The sequence below is a fragment of the Pristis pectinata genome, chromosome 6 (genome assembly GCF_009764475.1).
Source record: "Pristis pectinata isolate sPriPec2 chromosome 6, sPriPec2.1.pri, whole genome shotgun sequence".
Taxonomy (NCBI): Eukaryota; Metazoa; Chordata; class Chondrichthyes; order Rhinopristiformes; family Pristidae; genus Pristis; species Pristis pectinata.
Window position 1 is genome coordinate 64,316,958 of NC_067410.1, and position 19,952 is coordinate 64,336,909.

Below are 19,952 nucleotides of genomic sequence, written 5' to 3' on the forward strand. Positions count from 1 at the left end.
TAAATAATCAGGCCACACTCTTACCAGCCGAGGCAGTGAATGATCATTTGAATCAATAAACTAAAATTCACTCACTGTGTTTTACTGTGAACATTTCACTTTTCCCCCCATTACAGCATGGGGGGGGGGGGAAATAATGTGGTAAAGCATATTTCAAGATAATTTTATCTCCACAGAAATAATGCATTGCTGTAAACAATAGTTTATATCTATTACTTTATTTGCTTATAAATGAACAAGACATGTTGCCAATTCAACAAGCAATACAAAAGCACTGATTACATCAATATTCCTCAATGTAGGAAATATCAGCCAGATCATCTCAAGGCAGGCAGACACAGCAAGCACCATGTAGCCATTATCCGCATTTCTTCAAACCTTCAGTATCACAAATATGACCGCTGAATTCTTGGACAATCTCAGTACTTTCACATGTGAACAACTGAGGATCCATTGTCCTCACGCAGACAGCATGTCACGTTCCTTTTTACACCACCTCATGCTACTTTAGCAAGCCATGCCTCTATAATGCCAATGTCCGCCTCGCCTTCATCTCCTTTGTTGCCTCTTGCACTGAACTCTGCAAATTCAATCTTCATAGGTCCCTGAGAGAAATCATAATCTTTTCCCTTCTTTCCCAAGGGTACAGAGCCCACAATGCCAGATCCATCCAGAGACTTTGGTGCACCGGAGCGAATTGTTCTCAGAGTGTTTCTGTGGGGGAAGAACAAAAACATGTTTTACATACATTATAAGTATGACAGGTGGAGGCCAAGAACAAGACCAAGCAAACATTTCAAGTTCATTATCTATCCTTACAGAACAGTTGAGAAGCAGCATCGAGTGCAAATGCTGGGCATCAGGTTTCCAAAGCTCATCATCAAATGTGGTTAACTCAAACATTTTGTAATCAAAGATTTAGAAACAGTTTTTTTTAAGCATTTGGTTCAAAAAGTAATGAATTTATGGTCATTCATTCCTTTGGCAAGATGTAAAGTTGAACATTATGTATGTTGGTGTGTCTATTCCATTACACTCAGGAGAGATGCATCCTAATTAGGAGTGATTTGGGATTAAATTGATGGGATTAAACGCAGACAAATCAGCAGGATCCAATTGCCTGCAGATAGTACAGCCATTAGGTGAAGATTTTCAAAATTCACTAAATTCCAGGTCAGTGCCAGTGGATTGGAAAACTCCATACATACTGCTCTTGTTGAAGAAGGGAGGGAGGCAAAAAAAATAAAGAGAACTATGAACTAGTGAGTTTAACATCTGCTGTTGTAGAGTCTATAATAAGGAAGAAATAACTAGTCATTTAGAGAAGCTTATTCCAATTAAGTCAAGCCAACATGGTTTTATGAAAGAAGAATTTGTTGGGATTCTCAGAGGATGTAATAAACAGAGTCCACAGAAGGGACCTGTATATGTCATGTTTTTGAATTTCCAGAAGGCACCACATAAGGTGCAACATAAAAAGCCTGGGGATGCAGTATTAACATGGATTGGTAACTGGCTACTACACAGAAAACAAAGTTGGACTAAATGGGCCTTTTTCAAGCTGGAAGGATATAGTTAGTGGAGTGCCCCAGGGGATTATTTACTATCACTATTAACGACATGGATGAGGCAGCAGAGAATAAAGGTATCCAAGTTTGCTGATGACACAAAAAACAAGAGGGAGGGCAATAGGATATCAACAGGTTGAGTGAGGGGATTAAAAACTTGGCAGATGGAATTTACTGTAGGAAAGTACGAGGTTATGTACTTCAATAAAGGAGAATCAAAAGGCAGACTATTATACAAATGGGGAGAGACTGCAAATGAGTGAATACAGAGGGATCTGGGTGTTCTTGTACACGAAACAGAAGGTTAGCGTGCAGGTGCAGCACATAGGTAGGACGACAAAATAGTATATTGGTTTTATTGCAACGTGGTTGGAGTTTAGAAATAGAAAAGTTTTGTGACACTTGTACAAGGTGTTGGTAAGGCTGCATCAGGAATACTGTTTACCCTGTTAGACCCCCATTTAAGAAAGAATACACTAGTATTGGAGATTATGGAGAAGTTAACAGACTAATTCTTGGGTTGAGAGAATTGTCCTATCACAAAGGACTAAAAAAAGTTAGACCTGTATTCTTTGGAGTTTAGAAAAATGAGAGGTGACCTTATTGAAACATTACAAGATCCTCAGGGGGCTTTACAAGGTAGATATTGTTTCCACTAGTGGGAGAGTCTTGTACGAGGGAACATAGTTACAAGATGAGGGGACAGTCACTTAAAACCAAGGTGCCCAGGAATTTCTTCAGAGAGGCTGGTAAATCTTTGGAATTCTCTTCCCCGAAGGGTTGTGGAGGCTAGATCACTGAAGGAATTTAAAGAGTACATTTTATACAGTAGATGTTATTCGAAAGATTGGGAAATTGAAAGCTGTGGGGAACTGGCACAGAAGAGGAGTTGAGACCTGGGGCAGAGCAGCCATGATCCTATTGTAGGGTGGGATCAGGCTTGAGGGACCAGATCGCCTACTCGTGTTCAATTGTATTTCCACTGGATGCACTTCATCCATTCTGTACAAAATCAAATGCAAATCACTTTATCCACTCTTCCCTCAACACAAATATTATTTGCAGCTGAGATCCAAGAAACAACTTATACACTACTGCAAAAGCATACTTAAAATGTAGAATATAGATTTCATATAATATACATCTTCTCCAAACTAACCCAGAGCTAGCGATTGCAAACAGAAACAATAACTACCTAATCTAAGAGAAAACAAAGTTCCCAGAACCCCTGTAAATTCAGAACTCTCAATTACACATGATCCTTCCTGGTTTTATATTCCAACATCACACCTGCACGAATATAATACCCACAGCTCTTTTTCCAGTTGTTGCTGAATTAATTTTGCAGATTTGGCCATGGTCACATCTGTAATTCAACAGAAAGACAAAACTTAAAATTTTCAATCTGAGTGTAAACAAATCTGTTGGTGCATGAGCAAAGAAACAATATTACTTCTTTCTACAGACTGATCGCACTTTGACAACAATTATTCAAAAGGGTTCTATGTTCGTGTCACCTGCTGGTTTGGGATTTAAGAATTACTTAAACCAGTATTTTTTTGTTCAGACTGGACTCAAATTGCTCACCATTAAAGATCCTACACCCAAGAATTTTACATTGAACTGAATCAAGTTAGCAGTGACCAATTGTTCCTGGCACTCAAACTTCAGTGACCCAGTCTGCCTGTGACGTGCTGAGTCACAGATCCTGACACAGCTGTTACTGCCTCTATCATCTTGGTCGATTTCACTCGCAGTGGCAGATCCCGATCATGCTGGGATTCCTCATCACCACACTGGGGCATTTGTTTTCCCCATCCTACGTCAGTGGGATCTGACAAAGGAGCAGCAACCCCATCTATCTAAACAGAGATTTCTGATCCCACAAGATTAAACGGGGAAAAAGTAAACAATCCTAATTACCTTTATTTTAATGCTATTAAATATTTTTAAATTATCATTTTTAAAAGCAATCTTAGTTTTTTTTGAAGATCTCTGAAAAGCAGAGACATGTTGCAATTGCTTAAAACAAAGCAAGGTAGACTTCTCAGGAGGGAAACCTCCGGCTCCTGAAGGTGCTGCTGAGGACTCGGTGCAAGTTAGGGAGACACACAAGACTGCAGACGCTGGAATTTGGAGCAACAAATGCATTTTGTATCTTCAATTTGGAACACGTTAAGGACTGAAAGCTCTACATAGAGAGGTTTCCTGGCTCATGCAGTCCTGATGCAGGGCTTCGGCCCAAAATGTCGACAATTCCTTTCCTCCCACGGATGCTGATCGAGCCACTGAGTTCCTCCAGCACATTGCTCAGTGCAGGTTGACTGATGCCTCCAGTGGTAGCTTTTCAGCCCCAGGCATCCAATTCAAGTCCAAGTGCTGACAGCTGGGGACCACAACCATAGAGAACCTGGCTTGATTCAGCATGTCTATGTTGATTACATTTACCTATGAAAAGCTTTCAATCACTAACATGTTCCAAATGGAAGATATAATTCATTTCCGATTTCCCCTGAAACCTAACAGATTGAGCACCCTCAGTAAATAGGGAATTAGTAAACTGGTTTATTATTGTCACGTGTACCAAGGTACAGTGTAGTGTTACAATTGCAGAGAAAAGTGCAGTGCAGGCAGACAATAAGATGCAAGGCCACAACGAGGTAGATTGAGAGGTGAAAAGTCCATTGTATCATACTCAGAACCGGTCAATAGTTATAAAACAATGCGATAGAAGCTGTCCGAGCCCGGTGGTATATACTTTCAGGCTTTTGCATCTTCTGCCCGATGGGAAGGGGGAGAAGAGAGGATGTCCGGGGTGGGTGGGGTCTTTGATTATGTCGGCTGCTTTACCAAGGCAGCGAGAAGTGTAGACAAGAGTCCATGGAGGAGAGGCTGGTTTCCGTGATGTGTTGAGCTGTGTCCACAACTCTCTGCTTTGCAGTCTCATTGCAAAATGCAGAACCAAGAACCCCCAACCACAAAACCTGCACAAAGCAAACTTCATATCTGTAAGCACTGACAAGCTGTCAGTGAAGAAAGCATTTTAGTGTGCAGTCTGCACTTGAATAGGATAAATATCACCTCACCTTGCTTGTTACAAGCTATCAGAAGTGGAGGTGCATTCTTCACAATCACAGCATCAGTTAGCAACGTGTAGAGGAATTTGGCGACATCCTTCACTTCTTTTTGAAATGACACACTGTCCACTACAAAGACAATAGCTCTGTGTGAAAAGAACACTGAATTATGTCCAAACTCTATTCCAAGCCCTTCTCCAGACATTAACCCTGGCTGAACCAGATCATTTTTGACCTTGCTGTTTTACATGACCCAGTCTCAGCCAGAAATCCCAAGTGGTCTACACCATAAAGATGATAGTCAATGGAGTTTCAATGAAAAAAAATAACATTCTAAGAGGAATGGGCAGGATAGGGCTTGAGAGGCATTTCCTTGGGTATGAAAATTTAGAAAGGGAATGTAGATTGTGGCCAATTATGGCTGCTGCTACATCTATTTCTTAAAATCCTTTTCCCACTTCCGAACCATCAATCACTTCCATTCTTGCCTAACCTGTCTGCTGCTTAACGATAATTTGCATCATTGTCACTTCAACACTTGATCATTGCAATGGTCTGCCGGGTAGGCTCCCATCTTCCTCCCTCTGTGAACCATTTCAGCCACACCATCTTTTGCATTTATACTATTCTCTACCATTACAGTCAATCGTCACCGACCTATACCACCTTTGCTCAAATGCCTTGCCTCTTTGTATCATTAATACTTGTGTATTCTCCTTGCCTTAGTCCCATCATCAATAGCTGTACCTGCAGCTACCTTGGCAGAAGGCTTTGGAATGCTCCACATCCTCATCTCCTTCAAGACATTCCTTACGCAGTGCACCATCTTAATCTTTAATCCACTTTTCCTAACTTCACATTTACCCTTGTATTTTTAAAGGGTCACTTTTAAGATAGGATACAGTATGTATGCAGATTTTTGCCTTTTGTGGCTGCTACAGAAATCTCAGGATCCAAGCGTTATCCATGCTCTTTGATCCTCAAGGAGCAGACAGGGTACAACACGTTGAATGCCAATGGTAACACACATCAGCAGACAATTCTTTAAACCCAGTCTTCCAGTGAATTGTTAGTCTACAGCATAAAGTTAATGAACCATACACAACTTTCAGAGTTATCAAACTCTGCATCCAAATCCACATAAAATAAAACAAAGATAATGGTCACATACAATATTTTACCTGGCGTCGCCCTTGTGTTTCTCCAAATACTGATGACGCAGACTCTCATGACCAGGGAGATCGTGTAAAGTAACTGCAGGGGCCTGTGAAAAGAGACAGAAGCTTAGCTGTTTCCTCAGCCCCTTTGGGGACTACTTCTTTCCCCATAGCTTGACTAACCCCACACCAAAATCCATAATGTGTCAAAAGCAGCTGGGAAGTGTTACAAAAAGTTTCACCCACTATGTAATACAGGTGATGGAAATTTAAAACAAACAGAAAATGCTGGAAATACTCAGCTTGTCAGGCAGCATTAATGGAGATAGAAACAGCAATATTTTTAGCTTTCATCAGAACTGGGATAAGCTCAAAATAAACAAGAGTTGAGGTGCAGAGATGGGATAGGAAAAGATTAAAAGGCAACAAGTGCTGCCTTCTTCTGAAATTATAAAGGCAAATAGGGGTGATAATGGAATGTAATGAAACAAAAGATTGGTCTGGAAAAACTACAAGTGGGAGAAGCAAAATTATCTGAAAAACCAAAAAGTACTGAGAATGTTGGTAGGTAAATATATAAAGTGTTAGAAATGTTCATCTTCTGAAATTATTGACTTCAATGCTGATTCTAGACACACTGTGCCTAGCAGCAAATGAGGTCTTGTTTCCAAAGCTTGCATCGAGTTCCACTGGAACAGTGTAGAAGGCAGAGTGGTAGTGGGATGGAGAATTAAAGTGGAAGAAGTCACATTTATGACATAGGAATCCTACAAATAATAACTCGATGTGGGATTGGCCTTTTCAATGTAGAGGAGAAAATACAAGCAAATTATTGCTTCAAGTGGATGGTGCATTTGGAGGCCATGTTGGTGGAAAGACAGCATGTAAAAGAACATGTGCTGCATCTCCTGTGGGCATGCTATGCTGGCGTCGGAAGAGTGACGACACTTGCAGGCTGCCCCCAGCACATTCTCAGTAACGCAAAAAGATGCATTTCACTGTGTTTCAATCTACATGTGACTAATAAATAAACATCTTATCTTTTGGCATTAACAGAGATACTGGAAATTGTGAAGGACAGAACAGTGGAAATGCTTCTAATTTTATGGTTGCTTGGTACCAATGTAAATATTTGTACTAGGAATAAAGATTCATGACTGTAACATTAAAGTATATTAGTTTATGCAATCCATGAAAGGCTTATAAATAGCCACTCACACATTCCACTGGACAACGGCAATATCCCATTTACTCACACCCACAGCTTGAAACTACAACCCACTGCGAAGCAAAAGCTTGATCAATGAGGACAAGTTGTAAATTCCCAATGTGAGCAACAATTGAAGGAACTGGAGCTGGCGCTTTTGGATGAGGTGTCAAACTTAGACTTCTACTGACTCTTCCAGTCCTACATGTTAATGATCCTACTGATTTGACTGGATAACAAAAAGTAGTTTTTCCTGTACTGGTACTCCTCCCCGAGTCAATAAGGCAAAAAAAAGGGCAGTTATTTCATTTGCTGGAAACTTTGTGTCTATGTATTAAGTGACAGCACTAAGCAATTTATTGTCTGAAAAGCATCCCAAGAGACAAAACAGAGAGCCAGACAATAGTAAAAAGAAATAGAAATAATGAACTCACTCCCATTTGAAAAATACGCAGGAAACTAAAAACACAATCTTCGAATAACTAGAGACAAGTGATTAGCATCTTAAAGACATTATTGCGCCATATTTTTTGAGTGTGCTGCCTGTAATATTATTACATTATGTTTAAAGTGGGTTTGGTAGGTTAAGACCACATGCTACTGGATACTAAAAAGCAGAGGAATCAGTCATTATGGTGTTCATTTTTATTCAAGTAAGAAACATTTTTACAATCACTTTTATCTGTCCATTATTCAGCCCTACATGCCCAGTGCATATTCCAGGGAAGGAATCTACCTTATTTCTGATGCTTCTCTTAGCTGCTTTGTGAAACCAAGCACAGTTTCAGAACCAGTTATATCAGTAAATAGAGCACTTCAATAAATGCAGGTGCAGAGGTTCAAGTATTACACACCTACCTTGTCACCTTTAGCTTTGTACAATGCAGAGTTACTGGTTATGGACGTATGCGTCACCTTAAACTTCCCTGAGAGTAACTTAAATAAAATAGAAGTATTAGAGAGCTGAATGGTCCTTTTTCTTTTATATGTAAAAGGTTACACTCATTTTTATATTATAGACAGCAAATAATTGGTAAATAATTTCCAAGCAACATTTTCATCAATGGTTATACTAAACCGTTATACTAGTGAGGTAATATAATCTGCAGTACGTTACATCGCTTCACTTATGAGCCATCCTACCAGTGGGCACCTACTGGAAGAGCACAAATACAATACCAAAATTTGCAGGGGGAGGGGAACCAGAGTGTTAGGGCAGGACTGGCAGCTTAGTGTTCCGGGGTTCCATTGGTTCAGACGTGATAGAGGGGGAGGGATTAAAGGGGGAGGAGTGGCATTACTAGTCAGGGAAAGTATCACAGCTGTGCAAAGCCAGGACAGCCCAAAGGGCTCATCTACTGAGGCCATATGGGTGGACCTGAGGAATGGGAAAGGTGTGGCCACACTAATAGGGTTGTATTATAGACCACCCAACAGTCAGAGAGAATTGGAGGAACAAATCTGTAATGAGATAGCAGACCAATGTAAGAAACAAAGTTGTAATAGTAGGGGATTTTAACTTTCCACATATTGACTAGGACTCCCACACTGTGAAAGGGCTGCATGGCTTGGAATTTGTCAAATGTGGTCAGGAAAGTTTTCTAAATCAATATATAGGGTACCAATGAGAGAGAATGCAATACTTGATCTCCTAATAGGGAACCAAACAGGTCAGGTGACAGAAGTACGTGTAGGTGAGCATTTTGGGTCCAGTGACCATAATGTCATTAGTTTCAAGTTAGTTATGGATAAGGACAGGTCTGGTCCTCGTGTTGAGGCTCTAAATTGGAGAAAGGCCAATTTTGTGGAAATGAGAAAGGATCTAGGAAGAATGGATTCGGATAGATTGTTTTCTGGCAAGGATGTGCTCAGTAAGTGGAAGGCCTTCAAAGACGAAATTTTGAGAGTGCAGAGTTTGCATGTTCCTGCCAGGATTAAAGGCAAAGTTAACAAGCATAGGGAACCTTGGTTTTCAAGGGATATTGGCAATCTGGTTAAGAAAAAGAGAGATGTATAGCAGGTATAGCCAACTATGAACAATTAGGTACTTGGAGTATAGAAAAAGTAAGAAAAAAGGAAATCAGGAAGGCAAAAAGACATGAGGTTGCTTTGGCAGATAAAGTGAAGGTAAACCCGAAGGGTTTCTACAAGTATATGAAGAGTAAAAGGATAGTAAGGGACAAAATTGGTCCCCTAGAAGATCAGAGTGGTTGTCTATGTGTGGAGCCTCAGGAGATGGGGGAGGTCTTAAGCAGTTTTTTTGCATCAGTATTTACTCAGGAAACTGGCATAGTGGATATGGAAGGGAAGGGAAACAGTCAATAGTGTCATGGAACATTTTGAGATTAAAGAGAAAGAGGTGCTTGCTGCTTTACAGCAAATAAAGGTAGATAAATCTCCCGGGCCTGATAAGATATTTCCTCGGACATTGAGAGAGAGTGGTGTAGAAATTGCAGGGGCCCTGGCAGATATATTTAAAACGTCCTTAGCCACGGGTGCGGTGCCAGAGGACTGGAGGGTAACTCATGTAGTTCCGTTGTTTAAAAAAGGATCTAAAAGTAAACCAGGTAATTACAGGCCAGTGAGCCTGACATCAGTAGTGGGTAAATTATTGGAAGGTGTTCTGAGAGATCAGATATACAAGTATTTGGATAGCCAAGGGCTGATTAAGGATAGCATGGCTTTGTGCGTGGTAGATCGTGTTTAACAAATCTTGTAGAGTTTTTCCGAGGAGGTTACCAAGAAAGTAGTTGAAGGAAAGGCTGTGGTTGTTGTCTATGTGGACTTTAAGGCCTTTGACAATGTCCCACATGAGAGGTTAGTTCAGAAGGTTCAGGCACTAGGTATCCATGGAAAGGTTGTAAACTGGATTCGAAATTGGATGTGTGGGAGAAGACAGAGTGGTAGTGGATGATTGTTTCTCAGACTGGAGGCCTGTGACTAGTGATGTGCCTCAGGGATCTGTGCTGGGGCCATTGTTGTTTGTTGTCTATATCAATGATCTAGATGATAATGTAGTAAATTGGATCAGCAAGTTTGCTGATGATACTAAGATTGGAGGCACAGTGGACAGCAAGGAAGGCTTTCAAAGCTTGCAGAGAGATCTGAACCAACTGGAAGAATGGGTCAAAAAATGGCAGATGGAATTTAATGCAGACAAGTGTGAGGTGTTGCATTTTGGAAGGACAAATCAAGGTAAGACATATACAGTAAATGGTAGGGCACCGAGGAGTGAGGAGGAACAAAGGGATCTGGGAATTCAGATACATAATTCCCTGAAAGTGGCATCGCAGGTAGACAGGGTTGTAAAGAAGGCTTTTGGCATCCTGTCATTCATAAATCAAAGTATTGAGTATAGGAGTTGGGATGTTATAGTGAGGTTGTATAAGACATTGGTAAGGCCAAATTTGGAGTACTGTGTGCAGTTCTGGTCACCTAACTATAGGAAGGATATTTGTAAGATTGAAAGAGTGCAGGGGAGATTTACGAGAATGTCGTCAGGTCTTCAGGAGTTGAGTTACAGGGAAAGATTGAACAGGTTAGGACTTTATTCCTTGGAGCTCAGAAGAATGAGGGGAGATTTGATAGAGGTTTACAAAATTATGAGGGGTATAGACAGTAAATGCGAGTAGGCTCTTTCCACCTAGATTAGAAGAGATAAGTACAAGAAGACATGGTTTTAGGGTGAAAGGGGAAAAGTTGAGGGGGGAACTTCTTCACTCAAAGAGTGGTGGGAGTATGTAAGGGGCTGCCATCTGATGTAGTAAATGCGGGCTCACTCTTGAGTTTTAAGAATAAATTGGATAGATACATGAACGGGAGAGATCTGGAGGGTTATGTACTGGGTGCAGGTAAATGGGACTAGCGGAATACCATTTCAGCACAGACTAGAAGGGCCGAATGGCCTGTTTTCTGTGCTGTAGTGTTCTATGGTTCTATGTAATCATTACAGAAGCACAAAGCTTTGATGCACAAAACTTGCTTCTTGTTGTGAATATCAAAAATAAAACTGCACATGCTGATCTGAAATAAAATGGAAATTGTCAGAAATACTCAGCCTTCTGGCAGCAACTATAGAAAGAGAAACAGAGTTATTGGTTCAGATTGAAGATCTTTCATCAAAACTGGGAAAGAGAAAACAAGTCAGTTTTAAGCTGCAGAGAAGGTGGAAATGGGAGAGATCCTATTTAACACTTAGTTTTCATGTGACTATCTAACTCCAACTGCTAAGTAGGCCGCTTTACTCTTGACTTTAATTCAGGTGACAGATAAAGTAGACACAAAAAAATTAAGTCCACTGAAAAGTCCCTGTACTGGAAGCTTTTGTATCATGGCAAGATTGCATAAAATAAAAGTTGTTTCATCACTGTCATAGTAATCTTATTAGCAAACAATTTATTAGTCAGGCTTAGCCCCAGGTTATGGACTCTTCTCCTTACTCCTTCACCAAATGTTCCAGCTATAATCATCATTTCTGCTTCATCTTCAGCCAGTTCACCTAATATCAGCATGAGAGGAAACGCAAGAATCTATTATTAAGGACATGGTAAAAGGACACTTGAAAAGAACAATAGGATTGAGCAGAATCAACATGGAGTTATGAAAAGAAAATCTTGTTCGACAAATCTGTTACAGATTGTAATTAGTATGGATAAGAAGGAACCTGTGGATGTAATGTATTTGAACTTTCAGAAGGCATTTGACAAGCTGCCACAAAAGAGGTTATGAAATAGAAGTTAGAGCACATAGGATGGGGGGGATGCGGACAATGCGCTGGTGAGGATTGATGATGGGTTAACAAACAGAAAACACTAGGAACCAATGGGTCATTTTTGGATTGGGAGGTTGTGACTAGTGGAGTGGCACAAGAACCAGTGCTTGGGCTCCACATGTTCACAATATGCCTCAGTGATTTATATGAATGGACCAAGTCAAATCTACCCAAGCAGAGTGTTTGCAGCATTTTCTTCAGGTCAGGCAGCATTTGTGGACTGAGAAACAGAATTGTGGCCATAGAACCATTCATCTGTTGTTTGGGATTATGAACAGTGGTTCCAAGCAAAACATCAACAATAACATCTACCGTATGTTGCAAGTTTCACAGGATCACCTCCGATTATTCTAACCTTGAGAGTTTAGGCTTGGTCTGTTTAGCCTTAAATGACAAGTGTGTAATCCCAGGAATCTATCTAGATAGGACAAGGGGAATCTCTCTGATAGGCCGAGGCCAGGGTTATTGGGAGGATAAGTTGCAGAGACCATATGGTCGATGGGTTAATGGCGGCAGTCAGAGAGAGAAAGCGAACAAAAAATATTACACAAGGGCAGTTAGAGAACGAGAACACAAACAAAGGAGCATAGAAGTTGCAAAATACAGGGCTGCAGAACATGCCCAGCAGTTCAGACTGTGCTAATGGTGAGAGAAAATGTGAGTTAGTATCAGATTAGATGACTTAAAGGATAAATGGCCATTTCTGATATAGATAAGGAAAGCAAGTTACCCTAACTTGCAGCAATGGATATTGAGCCCAGATAGAAGATGAGGTGCTGTTCCTCAAGCTTGTGCTCGGACTTGTTATAACAGTGCAAGAGTCCACAGGCGGATTGGGAGTGGCATGGAGAATTAAAGTGGTAGAAAACAGAGAGCTCTGACTTGCCCCTGCGAGTGAGGGCAAGTGTGCTGCATCACTGTCACCCAATCTGCAATTAATTTCACCATATGCAATACATGAGATTGGATGATGCAATATATTCAAATTTGTTGATGGCACAAAACTGGGTGCCACTGTGGATTGTGAGGAAGTGCAGGAGGATAAAGACAGGCTAAGTGAATGGGTAAGGACATGGCAAATGGAATATAATGCAGAAAGATGCGCTTACCTACTTTAGTACAAATGAATAGAAAAGTCGAGTATTTCTTAAATAGCAAGAGATTGAAAAGTGTGTGTATTCAGAGGAATCTGGGTTTCCTTGTACATGAATCATTGAGAGTAAACATGCAAGTAATCAGGAAGGCACACAGTATCTTGGCCTATATCGCAAAAGGGTTTGAATACAGGTGAAGAAATTAAATATTTCTGGTGAATTATCACCTGGAAGAAGGGTGGAGAAAGAGGGGTGGTTATCTGATGAAGAGAGATCAAAGATTGATCTATTGTCCCTAGAGTTAAGAAGAATGAGAGAGGGGCCTCATTGAAACATACAAAATCATTACAGGGCTTAAAAGAGCAGATGCAGGAGTGATGTTTCCCCCATCTGGAGTGTTTATAATCATGGATCAGAGTATCATAACAAAGGGTAGACCATTACAGACAGACAAGAAGAGATTTCTTCATCCAGAGAGTCGAGAATCTTTGTGGTTCTCTACCCAGGACAACTGGAGTAGCACAATCACTAACTATATACAAGACAGGATTGACAGGTTTTTGGTTATTAAGGGAATCAAAGGATCTCGTATTATTATAAAAATAGCCATGATCTTACTGAATGAGTAGGCTCAAGCAGGAGTACCAGGAGAACTGCCTTCTCCCATTTCCTATGCAAACCTAATTCCAGGATAAGGCAGAATGAGTTCTCACTGGTCCAGCTCAAGTTCTTATGCCTCATTCTACATTCCAATTCACTAACTGTATGGTGTTGTTCCTTCATTCACCCTCGCGCTCTTAATACCCCTGCCCACTGGCATACACCCTAAATGCCGACACAGCCTTCCCACAGGTCTTGAGAGTTTCAAACAAATGCATATAAACTACATTCAAGAGTGTCGTATTCAATATAGATTCACATTGATAAAACACAATCCATTTCAGTCAAGAATACTGCACATTGTGTGTTAAAGCATGACTGTCTTTATAGAACAGAATCACTTATAACTGAATAGGAGAACAAGCAACACTAACTTCAAAGACAGTATACCATTCATTTGCTTTAAAAGAGAAATTTAAATCTGCAATTAGGAAGGTTATAATATTCTTAATTAGGAAAGGTATTTTATTCAGTGAAAATAAATCAGTAAGTGAAATTATAAAGTAATTTTACTTTTCTTGTAGATTCTGAGACTTACCCTGCAGCACAGCAGAGTCTTTCCAGAATCACACAAACCCGTCAGAAGAATTGCTCTGCGACTGCTCCTTCTGCTCCGTAATAGTAGGAAAAAAACTGTAACAAAAAAAAATAGTTCAATAATTTCCATATGAAGCCATCTAGAAAGATTTTGTCATCAATCCACAACGATTGATCCTAAGACTAGTACTGTTCTGCTAATATTTAGCTGCTGATATTTAAAGTTTTATTTAATTCCATTTGCCGCCTCCTCCTTGTTAAAAATAGAAAGGAAAGACGAAGCATAATTTTCTGTTCCTGCACAGCAGGAGAATATCAAACACAAATCTACTCCATCAAGTGCAAGGTCCACAAACTGCCAAATAGCATATCATTTCAACAAAGGGTTGGTTACACAAAGGCTCAGAACTTCAAGCAGATACAGCAAACTTTTTTTACTTTTGTGTGAAATATTGAGAAGAATAGAAAAGCCAGCAGCTTCTCCACAAATATCTGCCAATGGCCTGGCAGATTTGGCATTGTGATAGCACTCATCGGTGCTTCATCGCGGTCAGTGTAAAAACACAGGAACATCGGAGAGGTTGATGTGTCAATGCAGGGCTGTGGGTGTATAACCATGACCTTCAGATGAGATGCTCTTTGCCCTCCCAGGTAGATGCGAATAACACAGCAGTCAATACAGATAAAGCTAAAACACATGTCAAATCAAAGAGACAATCTCCTTGATCTTTCTCACCATGTCACTCCAACTAATTTCCTGCTAACAGTACAGCTAAGCTACAGGACATCTGGGAAACTGTTCAACCTCCATCACCTCCAATCCAGAACCGAGGACACTCCAACTTCAGCCACTAAACTACACTACAAAGGTAAAGGTTGTGTATGTGCACACTTGATGGCCAAGCCCCAAGTCATTGCCAATTCATTTACTGAAGCATATAAAACAGTGGGACTTATGTTAAATATGGGCAAAACACAGGCACTCCACCAATTTAATCCCAGTCCACAAATCCTTGGAAAATGTGAAGAGCAGGGTGAGCTGCCTCAATGACGATCGCCTGGTAGTACTCACATCTACTGTGATGAAGTGCTTTGATAGATTGGTCACGGTTAGAATTAACTTCTGCCTGAGCAAAGACCTGGAGCCGTTGCAGTTTGCCCACCGCCACAACAGGTCTACAGCAGACGTAATCTCACTGGCCCTCCACTCTGCTTTAGAGCACCAAGACAACAGCAAAACATACATCAGGCTGCTGTTTATTGATTGCAGCTCAGCATTCAACACCATCGTCCCCTCAGCATTAATCAACAAGCTTCAAAACCCAGGCCTCCATATCTCCCTCTGCAACTGGATCCTCGACTTCCTCATCGGGAGACCACAGTCAGTGTGGATCGGTAATACCATCTCCTCCTCGCTGATAATCAACACAGACGCACCTCAAGGATGCGTGCTTTGCCCACTGCTCTACTCTCTCTACATTGTGTAGCTAAGCACAGCTTAAACGCCATCTATAAATTCGCTGATGACACCACTACTGTTGGTAGAATCTCAGATGGCAATGATGAGGCATACAGGAGTGAGGTAGATCAGCTGGTTGAGTGGTGTTACAACAACAACTTTGCACTCAACGTCAGCAAGACCAAGGAATTGAATGTGGACTTCAGCAAGGGGAAGTCAGAAGATGACACACCAATCCTCATTGAGGGGTCAGTAGTGGAAACGGTAAGCAGCTTCACGTTCCTGGGCATCAACTTCTTGGAGGATTTATCCTGAGCCCATCACATTGATGCAAACATGAAATAGGCATGCCAGCAGCTCTACTTCCTTAGGAGTTTGAGGAGATTCAGTATGCAAAGACTCTTGCAAATTTTTATAGATGTACAGTGGAGATCATTCTGGCAAGTTGCATCATAGCCTGGTATGGAGGCTCCAATGCACAGGATCTCAAGAGGCTGCAGAGGGTTGTAGACTCAGCCAGCTCCATGACGGGCTGGTACGGGTAGGTCAATTTGGGTTTAAAATAGGCAGCGCGGTCTCGTTGGGCCAGAAGGGCCTGTTACCTGTAAATAAAATTTAAAAAAAACCCTCCCTACTATCGAGGACATCTTTAAGAGGCAGGGCCTCAAGCATCCAGCACCAAGGACCCTCACCATCCAGGGCATGCCCTCATCTCGTTACTATCATCAGGGAGAAGGTACAGGAGCCTGAAGACCCGCACTCAATGATTCAGGAACAGCTTCTTCCCCTCTGCTATCAGATTTCTGAACAAACCATGAACACAACTTCATTATTCCTTTATTCAATGCACTTTATTTACTCTATAATTTTTAGTAATTTGTCTTTGCACTGTACTGCTGCCACAAAACAACAAATTTCACAACATAAGTCAGTGACGATAAACCTAATTCTGATCTAGTAAAGGAAGGCATAGATAATTAAAAATCACCACTAATACACCATCATAACTTGAGACTGGCTGTGTAAAATAATACTTAAGGATCAAGAATTCAATCAGAAAAAGTTGGAGATGCTTAGCACTTCAGGCAGCATGTGACTACAGCAATCATTCTTGAACAAAGATAGAAATATTGGAAGAACTCATCCAGTTAAACAGCATCTGTGGAAACAGAAACCAGTTAATGTTTCAAGTAAATGACCCTTTCTCTGAACTGGGGAAGTTCTGTAATTCTCGACTCCAGTATGTTTTGCAGATATCGACTCTCCACTGCAAGGACCTCAAAGCCCTGAAATGACACCACCAACAGCTTTTCTGCAAAATCCTCCAAATTCATTGGTGGGATAAACAAACCAAAGTCAGCATTCTCTGCCAGCATCGAGACCCCAATGGCCGGAACACTTCATTTGTACACCCGGCACCATTCACAAGATAGGCATTCTGCTCCAAGCTCCGTCAAGGCAAGTTCCTAATTTCTAGGCACAGAAGACATTTCAATGGTGATCTCAAAGCCTCCTCGAGCAAATGTAACACCCAGACCCACTCGTGGGAATCTCTGGCCTGAGGCGGACTCAAACTACAGAACTAGGTGCCACTGGGACTCTCAAGCTTCTTCAAGCATTGGCCCCCGCCCGCTCAACCCCACTCACCCCACCCGTTCTCCTCTCCCTCGCCCCCCCCCACTCACCCCGCCCGCTCTCCCCCTTCATTCCCCCCCCCCCGCTCGCTCTCCCCCCTCACCCTGTCCTGCCACACCGGATTAGCCACCTCACAGCCCGCAGAGTTTGTCGAGACCAGGCGTCCTGGACCGAGGGACCGCTGCGGGGGGAGGGAAAGAGCTGCAGGATTCCGACCGACAGGGTCGGGAGTCCCGGCTCCCGCCACAAAACCCGGCCTGGGGACACGTCGGCAGAACGGAGGGCCCAGTCGCCAAAGACGGGGCACAAGCACCGCCTTCCAATGCCTACCCACGGTCAGCAGCACCACCACTACGGCCACGAAGATCCCGAGCATGTTGGGGTCCTGATACCCCTCCAGTTCCCGCCAGAGCGACTCAATGTAAACCCGCACCGTCGCTGCCGCCATCCTGGTGCTCCCACTGCACCCTGGGATCTGCACCGACAGTGTCGCGGCATGCCGGGAAGTGGACTCGCCAACGGCCGGACCGCACAGAGCGCTGGGAGGTGTACCAAAGTCATTGCCACCGCACGGAGCGCTGGGAGGTGTACCAAAGTCATTGCCACCGCACGGAGCGCTGGGAGGTGTACCAAAGTCTACGAGGGGCGTGTGTCCACAGATGCTGAACATACATTTAGACCGGGTTATTAATTCGCGACGTGAACAAATGGCAACGCTATAGATTTTTGGATGTATTTTGCTCTGAGAGGAGAAGGTTTAAATTTCTCTTTCGTAATGACCTGGTAGAAGACGTGTTGGTACTTTGGGAGAAAGTGCCCACAGTAGAGATGATCCGGGAGTTTTCAGCCACCAGTGTCCTCTCCCACGAAGGAGAATTTTTGGATTTAATGTGACAAGGAGTTGGCAGCCAATTCTATATACCCCACAGAATAACCTGACCTATAGTTATTTTAACGAAATCCATCCATGCTAAACGTCCTAAATTACAACACGCTAGTTAGTTTCTTGGTGAATACATTTTTGATAAAGTTAAGAATTTCTTCGAAGTGACTGACATATGAAGAAAATGGGGGGAAAAAGAGCTGGTTGAAACGACAGCGGGCATACTTTTATATTGTAGGTACAGTGACCAGTTTTGTGGGTGAAGCTCGATTCAGACCATCTGATTGTTCAAGCGGCATACGGATCTTGGAAATCACGAACCTCAATGGTTTGGGCAGAATTACCCTCGCTTTCAAAATAAATCTCTGACATTTTGCACTGGATCAGTTAATTCTGCTCAGAATTGTACTGATACCATCAGCATGAACCAGCGAAATCACTATTGCAAATTCTCAACTGCTTTGGTGACTTGTATAAGACGTTATTGGTAATCGCCAACTTCAAACCCATGTCCAGCGGCGTCCAGACTATTTAGTTGCTGTCATTGATAATATAACTGCATAGAAATATGTTGGCCAGATCTCCTGAAACGCCGGCTATTTTGTTGCAATTCCCTTGATGGAGTTCGATAGTCAGGTACGGTGGCATTCACATCTCGATACTAACCTTATTGTTAAGTACTGAAGGTCATGTGACTCGACTTTGATCAAAGTGATAAGATCAGTCTTAGAGGCATGCAATGTACCGATTCAGCAAAGTTATTGGAGAAGTAAACTAAAGATGTGGCCTCCTCTACATTGCTGAAACCAAGCAAATACCAGGTGACCATTTTATGGAGCACCTGTGCTCTGTCCGCAAAGGCCATTTCAACCTTGCAGTTGCCTGTCACTTTAACTCTCCTTCCCACTCCCATACTGATCTGTCTGTCCTTGGCCTTCTCCTTTGGTATGGAGAGTCCAAGTGCAAATTTGAAGAACAACATCTCATATTCTGCTTGGATAGTTTATGACCCAATGGTATGGACATTGAATTTTCCAATTTCAGGTAGCCCACACCCCCCCCCCCCATGTTCTCCCACACACGCTCACCTGTCCACCTAGGTTTCTTCTCCCTTTGTTCGCCTTTCTGTCCCCCTCCCCCCATCGGTTCCATCTGCCAATCATCTCCTCCCCATCTGGTTCCACCTATCACCTACTATCATCTCTCCCCCGCCCCCCACTGCTGTATGCTGGCAATCATTCCTCTTCCTTCTCAGCCCTGATGTAGGGTTTGATTCCAAAACATCAACTTACACCTTTTTGCCTCTATAGATGCTGCTTGACCTGCTGAGTTGTTCCACCGTGCTGTTTTTTGTTCAAGATTTCAGTATCTGCAGACTCTTTTGTCTCCAAGTAACTGAAAACCCTGAACTACCAATCCAGAGATGCAAGTTCAATTCCTACCAGGGCAGCTGAGGAATTTAAAGTCAGTTAATGGAAGAGGAAAGATAGATGAAAGGTCCCAGACCTGAAACGTTAAGTCTTTCTTTGCCTGACTCGCTGAATATTTCCAGCATTTTTTGTTTCCATTTCCAATATCCAGCACCTGCATTAAAAAAAAATCTTAAGAAATGGGAATAGGTCCTTGACCCCTCAAGGTTGCACCACCATTCTACAAAATCACTGCTGTTCTACCTCAGCACTATTTTCCTGCCCTATCCCCATATCCCTTTATTCCTCCAATACCCAGAAATTTATCACCCTTTTCTGAACACAATCAATGACTGAGCTTCCACTGCTGTCTGAGGCAGGGAATTCCAGAGGTTCACCATCCTCTGAGTGAAAACATTTATCCTCTTTTCAGACCACATAGCGTACTACTTAATTTGTGACAAATATACGATAGTCCATTTACGATTGAACTAA

General features: G+C 42.1%; 1 protein-coding gene across 1 annotated transcript; it reads right to left on the reverse strand.

The window, feature by feature from the left end:
* Positions 1-202: 202 nt before the first annotated feature.
* srprb (SRP receptor subunit beta) lies at positions 203-17,668 on the reverse strand. The gene is made up of 7 exons (XM_052017938.1): positions 17,496-17,668; positions 14,073-14,167; positions 7,868-7,945; positions 5,827-5,909; positions 4,655-4,791; positions 2,880-2,934; positions 203-714 (listed from the first exon to the last, which is right to left on the reverse strand). Exons 1-7 carry the CDS (start codon positions 17,611-17,613, stop codon positions 498-500), a joined length of 783 nt encoding a protein of 260 aa, XP_051873898.1. The 5' UTR covers positions 17,614-17,668; the 3' UTR covers positions 203-497.
* Positions 17,669-19,952: the final 2,284 nt, after the last annotated feature.